General features: G+C 35.6%; 1 protein-coding gene across 1 annotated transcript; it reads right to left on the bottom strand.

The window, feature by feature from the left end:
* Positions 1–3,659: 3,659 nt before the first annotated feature.
* Positions 3,660–9,547, bottom strand: LOC145601861 (uncharacterized). Its single transcript, XM_081657940.1, has 11 exons — positions 9,381–9,547; positions 9,006–9,121; positions 8,753–8,823; positions 8,570–8,619; positions 6,768–6,841; positions 6,630–6,692; positions 6,155–6,242; positions 5,469–5,531; positions 5,228–5,307; positions 5,062–5,133; positions 3,660–4,149 (listed from the first exon to the last, which is right to left on the bottom strand). The coding sequence occupies exons 2-11, from the start codon at positions 9,035–9,037 to the stop codon at positions 4,068–4,070; spliced, it is 675 nt and encodes a 224-aa protein (XP_081514066.1). The 5' UTR covers positions 9,038–9,121; positions 9,381–9,547; the 3' UTR covers positions 3,660–4,067.
* Positions 9,548–9,986: the final 439 nt, after the last annotated feature.

Below are 9,986 nucleotides of genomic sequence, written 5' to 3'. Positions count from 1 at the left end.
ATTAAGAACAAAATTTGCGGTTTAAACTTGCGGACGAGCCATTGAAGAAAGGGAATTGTAGAGGAGTCCGCAGTTTTAAGGCCTCTACAATTCCACGCCAAAATTCTCATGGGTCCCTTGGGGGGGTCTTTTGGGCACCCACCCCGTCTCCCCAAGTAGGTCTGCCAAGAGTAAGTTCAGTGAACATAAGCTCCGAATTGATCGGATCAAAATTAAGATCAGGAAGCGCAGCAATATTCTGATTTATTTTCTGCCCTGTTCTTCTCTTTTTCCCACTCAAGAAACAGATCAAGTTCCCTGTTCTCTTCTTCCCTGATTTTACAGCAGCTTTCTTTTCCCTTTTACCCTTCATCTTCTTGCTACCATTCAGTTTTTCCCATGCCTTCCCTGTTTTGTGGAGCATACCCGCAAGAAAGCCCTTTGAAGCCCATAATTTTTTCCTTTGATATTTCTTAGGCTGATTCGCTGAGCTAGAAGAGGCTGCCATGATTGAGTTAGACGAAGGTGATTGGGAGCGCTGCTCTCGGAGAACCTTATTAGTGAGACGGATTTCACCACTCAAATCCTCGAGTCGGCATCAGATGGATGAGGGGCCAGAGTTCCTGGGTATAGCTTTCTTTTTCGGTGTTGTAAGGGGGAAGTTGGAGAGGTGTTTGTGCTGTGAAAGCTTTCGGATTCAGATGAGGATTTGGAGTCAAAGGATGAGATCGTATTGAGAGGGAGGTTGGAATTTGTAGTGTAAAAGCTATCAAAGCTGGCGATGGGTGCAGGGAGTTGTTGGTGGTTGAGGTTTGACCGAGGGAGTAGGGTTGGACCAGAAGTGATCGTAGCTGGGATGATTCGATTAGTGGGTAAGATAGAGAGGGAATTAAGAGCTGAGTCTAAAGGGTCTAGCCAGATTGGATCATCATCAACTACAATGGGCAAGATTGGGTTGGGCTCAAGGGTTACAGCAAGCTGGCCCAATGGTTCGAGCACACTCACAGCAGTTGGGCTCGGCCCATTATTATCAAATAAATGGGTAAAGTTCATTTGGTGAGTATATTCAAACTCAAAATTAAAAAACTCTCCAAGTGGGCCCATACTTTCAATTTAGGAAGAAGTTAAACCAAAGGGATGTGCATTAAAGGAAGTGTTTTTTCGAAAGTAGGAAAGGAAAACTCACCTTCTAAATCATCAAAATGATTGGGATTATCTATGGGGACAAATATTCCCGACAGAGGGTCCACTTGTTGCACGTGAGATTTTGACGAACCTCTCCTTTCTGGACCACACGAACTCCCTTCTAGTAGCTGCATGTCATTTTCAACATTTTTCTGAAACTTTGACTTTAGTAAAAGACCATCTTGCCCCTCATCCTTTTTGCACTCCATGCAAGGTGCGGTCATTCTGAATGTTGTCTTGCCGTACTTCTGCCTCTTGGCGGTGGAGCTGCTGACTGTTGACAGCCCTGAATCACCGGAGTCCGACGAGTCGCCTTCCGAATTACCATTTGATCCACTAGAGCTATCCGGATCATCCGAAGAACTAGAGTCATTTGAGTCGCCTTCTTCGCTTTCATCATCATCATTTTCTGACAGCTCCTCGCTTGACTCCCTGTCAATATCAATTGGATCTCCAAACTTCAAAATTGAAGTAGTATTAGCTAGCGTCGGAGGAAGGCCTTTGATTTTATTAGTATACATCGGAGATTCTTCATCATCATAAATGATATTTTCATCACCATCGCACAGCCTTCGCATCACCGCCATGATTGCTGCCTCCGCCTTCTCTAGCGTCTGTTTGCATGCCTTCGTTTTATGCCCAATTCGTCCACACTTTCGACAAAATCTGAACACCTTTTCGTATCTAAAATAGATCCACACCAAATTTCCTTCTTCATACTCAAAGTAACAGCCCGGCGCCAGAGGTTTCTCAACATTTATCCATATCTTCGCCTTAAGGTGAGGACGAGCCCTATCTTCTTCATCCGGCATCTCCACCAGTAGCGGGTGACCCAGCTTAGAAGCGATTCTCATAACCACTGCTGGTCTAACATACACAAAGGGGAGGCCTTCAAATCTAACCCACAAGGCAGTTTCAGTGAATTTGACTGACCTCAGAGAAGCACCAAAGAACCAAGGTTTGAGGAGTAACAGAGCTCCCTCGAAATTGATCTGATTTCGGTTTATGAGGTCTACACAATCATCAGCATTCGAGCAAAAAAACAGATATTGCTTTTTCCCAACTTTTTCTACAATTATATTATCTCTTTTTTCCCAAAGATTCACCCAATTTTGGATTTTATTTTCTGAGAATTCCCTTGAATCCATGAAGTTTCCCATCACTGCATTTTGGTAGCGGTTTGTTGCTGGTGAAATTAGGGATGTTTCTGGGGAAATTTTCGGAGATCGTCTGGACAGAATCAGCTTAGGTGATTTAGGGTTTGGTATTGTTGGGTTCAGGGCCATTTTGGGAAAATACTAAGGTTCAAAGGGAGAAAGACAAGGATAGCTGGTAGGTGGTGGAGTTGAAGAAAGCTAAGTGTGAGGTGGGGGTTTAATAGTAGAGAGTATAGAGGAATTACAGTTGAAACAGTAACTTACATTGATGATGGGGATTGCTATATCACTTCCACTTGCTCTAGTCTAGAGTTATGCATTGAATATTAGATAAGAAGGGAGATTATCTTCTGCAAACAAGGACTTTCAGGCTCGAGGAGAATAATAGCGACGTTGTGATTGGTTAGGGGGCCACCATTGGGCAGCTGAGAGGGGCAAGCCCCAATGTCCTCCAATTTAGGAGAGAGAAGCTCTCTCTAGAGAGAGAAAGTTTTTAAGATACAATGAAAATTAAAGGGATTTATAATGATAACTTTGTGAAGCATCATGGCTCTTCGAAATTTAAACCTCTACTTTAAAAAAGATTATATATAAAAACATAATGAAGAGCGCATAAAGTTTTTTTTTTTTTTTTTTTTTTTTTTTAAAACCATTTGGACTTCTACTTTAGAAAAGAGTATATATATAAACATAATAAAGAGCACATAGAGAAATATTAAAGAACATATCTCATATCTTTCATGTCCCATTTTCTTTCAACACAATTACACGTTCTTTTTATTTTAAATTACTTTCCTTGTAAATATGTGCTCCAAATATTACTACCTTTTCATTTGTAACAAACAATAAAATAAAATGAGATAAACTTCTTTTAAATTGACAATCATTTTATCAATAAATTTGAGCCATAATTGAACTTGGAAATTGTACCTTAAGAACGGATTGAATTATCTTGAGTGATGCCTTAACGTACTTAGAAATTGGAATTACCTCTAAAAAAATATCCCTTAAACTAATTTGTTGAGAAATGGATTAATTTGAATTTTGGGTTTGGACAATTAATTAAGATTTTCCCATTAACTACTTAAATTCATAATCATATCTTCCACCCTAGAACATAAGATAACTGTTAGATGTACTACTATGCATCACACTATCACAGAGTACGATTGTTTTGCCCAAGTTTAAAACAACACTGTTGACGATAAAACAAATTATACTGCTCAAAATTTTCCCGCCTCTTGTCAGTATTCTGATGTCCACTTAAATTTTGAGTGTTCCTCAGCTGATCAAATTGTACTGCACAAAATTTTCCTCTTCGCCCATTTCCTGAACATCTTTAATTTAACGATATCCACATTTTCTACCAGCTGAAAGATCCCAGCGGATTCAGCACATTATAACATAACAAAGGCACTCACAATCTTTACAGAATAACAAATGAAGGCATAAAATTCAGTTATTCACAACTGATACAGTGCGATGAAACTAAATGGTGTCTATGATTCAGCAATTCAGATCCAAAGCCCTAAGGCCTGGATGAAACCTGATGCATATTTACATCACAGCATCCCGAGTTGGGAAGCAATTCTAACCTCTAACAACTTCACATTACCTAAATTACAGGTTCTGACAACAGTGACTGTGATCAGATACAAAAGGTAAAGGCTACTACAAGCATTCAGACCTGAGATCACATAATTTCAACAAGCATACAAAGGAGGTATGAACAACCCGATTCTGCACTCAAATATCCATGTTGTCGAATATTTCCCCATCTTCCTCAAAATCCAACTCATCAGTCAGATATTCATCAGCCACCAAGTTGCTGCAAGAAAAACCACTCGCACAATCAGAACCAACATAAAAGGTAACTTCTAAACTAAAATTAATCATCACCTTTCAATCATTCTTTCAAATAAGTTTACACTGTCCTTATTTCAACACTTATGGGAAAAGGCATAATGTGATTCAACATAATGTAAATAATTAAGTACTTCATAAACCTTAGACCATCTCCAATGGTGAGACTTGAGAGAGTTTCTTTAGGAGAGAGAATATTTTTACAAAGGATACCAATAAGTTGGTATCTAAACTTAGCAACTCAGAAAGTTGCTAAGTTTAGATACCCAACTTTGAGTCTCATTTGACAAAAAATGTGGATCCTTTATCAATATAATAATATATTTTGTAATTTATTTAAGTTTTTATTTTTTTTGAAAAACTTACAATATGGATTTTGGAGGGCCATAAATTGAAAGTGAAATTAGTATATTTTAGAGTGTCTCATCATTGGAAAATTAGACTTATGACAATGTTAAATTCATTTCTCTCAACTAGTGGACCCAACATAAATCATATTTTATTAATATCATATTCTCTCTCCTCTAATTCTCTCACCTACTTTTGTTTTTACAATTTTTTATTCTTTCACTAACCCCACTACCTCCATATTTTATTATTTTCTCCAATTTCTCCTAAAACTCCACACATGTAGAAATAAAGCAAGTATTTAAAACGGAGAGAGTAAGAGAGAGAGAGAGAGAGAGAGAGAGAGAAATTTAGTAGGGTATTCTTGTAACTTAGTTCTAAACCAATATTGATCTCAATCCATACCAATAAAAAAATAAATAAATAAAAGGAAATAACATCCTTTAATTCTTATCCCATCATCCTATTCCTATCCCCCATGGCCCATGCCTATCACGCCACTAAGGAGATAAAATACTGTAAAATCTACCTCAGGCAGCAGAAGCGTAAGCTCACAACACACTTCAGCTTTCTGTTGTAGAAGAAGTAATTGAACGACCATCTGCAAAGGAGAAAATTCAAACACAACATTGTCATAATGATCACCCATAGTCAAGCAGATAATTAGTAATAAACATACAATGATGGAATCTTACATGGCTCCTCTTTGTAAAAAAGGGTCTGCATCACAGTCAGGATTATAACTGTAAATTTCACATTCAGAGAGTTTCACCACCTGCATTACATATAACAAATATGATTTTTAGTCAAACAAATCAACCTAAGTCAACGACTTCCACTAAGAATTAAAAGGTTATGACAGATAATATTAGCAATATGAATGCTCATGAAATAAAAGGCCACCACTGACATTATTGACAACTGCTGAAAACTTACTTCATCTAAGGCCTTGTACAAATCTTCAAGAAGTGAACTACCACCATTAGCTTCAATCCATTCCTATATGCAACAAAGGTAACAAGCACCATAAAAAAGGTCAAAAACTACGACCATAAACATGAAGGCAAAAGCTCACATAAAAATCTAATATCATCAACTCTTTAGACCAATACATTCACCATAAAAGCAATAATATACAAAAAAATATAAGTAACAAGCTAAACTAAGTGACTCAAATATAAGAAATATAGGTAAAGACCTCTGCTATTTTGTCCCCAACTCCATACACAACTTTTCCTAGATTCCCCAACAACAATGAGATTTCCATTATCAAATGATTGAGTCCTCAATCTTATACTTATCAAAATAAAAGAATTAATTTTAAAAAAGAATATAAACATAAATAAAATATATTTACAAAAAATAACTTTTTAAGTTATGGATAGTTATTTCATCAACCCATCTAATACACCAGCATTTAGAATTAGGTTCTTAATACCTACACTAAAGCAGCTACAACAGTACAACACCCCCTTACCACAAAAAAAAAGGAAAAAATAAATAAGTAAATAAATAGAGAAAAGAAAAGTAAAGTAAAAAAAACTGAAAGTCTTTATCTTTAATGTCTATTTTACCAGGTTCTAGGGTAGCAGATTATCATAAAACAAGAAAAAGATAGATACCTTTGATGCTTCTCTCATGTAAGAATCAAATAACTGCGCAAAACTGTCCCAGGTTTCATCTATGAAGAACTGGTGAGCCTTCACTGCACTGCGAGGCAGCAAACAAAGTGGGGTAATATCACAACATACAAAACCACATAGCTATAACGAATTGCATTTGAATGCACCCCCCCCCCCCCCCACCCCCAAAAAGGCTCCAAACCCAAAAATATTCAATTAAAAAAAAAAAAGATTTACTCATTTGTCAAAACTTGCTACAAAAATTTTACTGTGGGAAATGGAGAGACTTGAACTCTCAGCTCCTACAGGAGCGACAGTTTTCAGAACCGTCTGTCAAACCTCTTGACAACACTCCCAATACCAATTACGAGAGGATTATATGTGGGTTGCCATGTCGCCCATAAAGCTGACAATGACATTACCCATAATCCACTTTTAAAGAAATTCAAAATTAAACATCAGCAAACCCAGTTACCTGAAGTCATAATCTGGGTACATGTGGTACAGAGTAAGCACCAAGTAAATCAGCGTCTTCCGGCTGAAGGAACAGTAGTTTGGTTAGTTTGACTAAAAAAGCATATCATGCCAAACTCATACAAAAATAAGTAGAAACCTGGATCTGCTAATCAAATTTTCAGCGGGTGACGGAGAATCAGTGTCAGATGATCTTCCAAGCTGATCAAGAATCTGCAAAAAAACAAAATTTAGGTAGCTATAAAGCAAGATCCCCAGGTAAAATTTATGTAACCACAGTTGCAGAATACAATCACAGTAATTGTTATCCTTAAATAAGTAGCATCAATACATTTTAACATTCAAAAAAGGTCAATTAATAAGGAGACAATAGCAAAACATAACACCACAACTCTTCTTATGTGTAAATGTAAAAACAAATAGTTAAGTTTTTTAATAAACAATAAAAGCAAGGAAAGCAGAATGCATTTCCAGGAAGCAAGAGAGAAGCATGGCCTCAGTGACCATTTGTAAGTAGATGTGGACTAGAAAAATCAGAAGTAACCTTAACATAGAGTTAATATAATTCTGTCAAAGAAATCAGAGACTGCATTAGCACCTATGTTACTTTGCCTTTTTCATTATCACAGACAACAATATTGAACACTTGACCCTCCAGCAAGGACATGGAATATGGAATATTTACCAAACACTTCAATCACCTCAGCACACCTCATTACATTGGAGACATTGATTAAGGTTAAATCTTAAGAGAAAGAGAAAAGAAAGCAAACTTGTTAAATATATGCTCACAAATGAGCTTAATATATGAATTTATAAAGGAGTGGAAACAAAAATCAGCAAGAACATCATAATAGAAGTCACTATGCCACCCTCTGTCCTAACATTTCTTCCCTCTCCTCTCCACCAGAACCACAACACCAAACATTCACACCTATATAAAAAGTAATGAGTACCAATGAAGCATCCTAATCCCATTCATCTAACGAGTCATCCTTAATCCTTATCCCATTCATTTATAATGTCAAGTACTTGAATTATGATGCAACAGAAATAAAATTTATTGATTATCAATCCATGCTCATAAAAAAGCTGGAAAAAAAGGACCTAAAATGTTACCACTAGACTAGTAAGAGTACAACATATTATTGAACTTTTAAAAAAGAGCTTGGAATTTAAGAACGAAAGAATACAATGGACACAATAACATGAAGGAAGATAAAGTGTGAACACACTTATAACTTATAAGGAGACTGTAAGTTATACCTTGGTAACTATCATGTGGGCCAAGGTTCATATGGCCAAGGTTAAGTCAAATCATGTGGGCCAATTCAAAAGAGTTACGCTCTTTGTGTAGTCTCAACATCCACAAGCATCAAATGGAGTAACTATCTGTCGTGAACATACCTTGGTAACCAAAGTACTCCATAAAGTACTCTTAACACTAAATTAAAAACTGCTCATAGCACTCTACACTCAATCAATCATAATATCTCATTGATATTGGTATATCTTAGACTTCTTCATGCGTAGAAAGGAAATAACTAGTTTAATAACAACTACGGTTCTTCCCATATGAGTTGCAAAAACCCTAGCATAACCCATGCTAAATAAAAAATAACCAAAAGAGTTGCATGAAATTGGAAATATCACTTCTAAAACCAAGAGCATCTAATGCAACCATTTAACAAATTCCTTATGAACCTTTTAAGTCCTACTTCCTGATGCAAATCTTTATTTGTTCATGTAATCACCTGTACATTTTTTATTCATTTGTTTTATATAATAAGAAGTAATAAATATCAGCATAAATTAAGATCACTGTAGGTCTGTAGTCATAAGTTGCAACTTTTGAAAGACATTGGAATTGGAATACTGGCAATTGGCAAACAATAGCAGCATACAAATAATCCAAAAGACAAAAGCAAATGATTAATTTACCTCATGTTCTAAACTCAACGATAGTCTTTTGTCTAAACCTGTGTGTTTACCTGTTAACCAATAAAAACGCATACTAAGATCAACGAAAAAGTCATATATTCAACCTAACAAAAATTATAAATGTGCTTCATGTAGGCAATAATCAAACAAATATTCCTATAACAATATTAAGTTTCTGCTTACATGAATATGCCTCCAAACATCCCTTAATAGTACGCTCGCCGAGATTTACATGACTCAAGAAATCGTTTATTCTGGAAAAAAAAAACCCCGGAAACTCGCAGTTACTAAATCAATTCAATCAATCAAACCTAAAATAAGAATCAAAATTATCAAAAATAAACCAATCACATAGACAATCTCCAGGGCTCAGCTGCATAAAACTACTACAAATGCTCAAAAAACAATCATTAAATTAGAAATTGCGAATAGATACCGATTTAACTGAGTGTATTCGAGAAACTTCATGATTTAATTGAGAATCGATTTCACAGACGCGTCTTCGAGGCGGCGGAGGTCTACTCGTTCTATAGAAATCCTTAACAACTAGACCTACAAAAATCAATGAACAAAAATCAAATTACTAGAATTACATTGCAGCAAAAAAGTCAATTCAATAAAAAAATTGAATAATGAGATTCATTTCCAAAAACCCTAGCAATAAGCTCATCATCAAAATGAAAAAGAGCATTGAATTCTCTCCAAATTACACTACCTAATACTCAAATGACAAATTAAACTAAAAAATTTGACCAAAAAAACCCTAAATTGTAATACATCAACATTGAATTTTTCCCCCAAATTTCCATACCTGCTTCTAATAACATACGATTAGATGCGGAAGAACTGAGTTGCCGAATTCGCGAAATTTCTCTCTCTTTCTGTTTCTCTTTCACTTTCTCTCTCCTGTGATTTGGTGGAATTTTTGCTGTAAGAAGAAGAAGGTTGAAAATTTGAAAATATAAAGGGGTTGGAGAAATGGAGCCCTAATTCGAATATTCGGATTTTTGGAAGGTCGTTGTTCTAACGATTTGGGGATATTTGTGGCGTAAGTGCATGTTCCGGTGTGTTACATCCCATATTCCCATGTGGACTTGATTACAATTTTTTTTTTTTAAAAAAAAAAAAAAAAATATTGATCATTAACTTTCTCATTTTGAAATCCGAAATCGATTGAAATCAGATCTGAAAAATATCCGAATCAGATTATAACTTAGGCCCTGTTTGATTCACCTTAATTTTGCTGAACTGAAATTATTTTTACTGAACTGAACTTATTTTTATTGAACTGAACTTAATTTTACTGAACTGAAATTATTTTTACTGATTTTCTATTATAATTCTTCTTTAAGAAAACTGAATTTTACTGAACTGAACTTATTTTTACTGAACTGAAATTATTTTTACTGAACTGAAA

This window comes from Chenopodium album, chromosome 21, assembly GCF_948465745.1.
Source record: "Chenopodium album chromosome 21, dcCheAlbu1.1, whole genome shotgun sequence".
In the NCBI taxonomy this organism is placed as follows: domain Eukaryota; kingdom Viridiplantae; phylum Streptophyta; class Magnoliopsida; order Caryophyllales; family Amaranthaceae; genus Chenopodium; species Chenopodium album.
The sequence above is the reverse complement of the archived record's forward strand: the minus strand, read 5'-3'. Positions and strand labels throughout refer to the sequence as shown.

Coding starts and splice junctions, on each gene's coding strand:
- LOC145601861 (XM_081657940.1), bottom strand. CDS start 9,037: ATGAAGTTTCTCGAATACACTCAGTTAAATCG. Junction 8,824..9,005: donor GAATACACTCAGTTAAATCG/GTATCTATTCGC, acceptor TTTTTTTTCCAG/AATAAACGATTTCTTGAGTC. Junction 5,532..6,154: donor ACATGAGAGAAGCATCAAAG/GTATCTATCTTT, acceptor TGTTGCATATAG/GAATGGATTGAAGCTAATGG.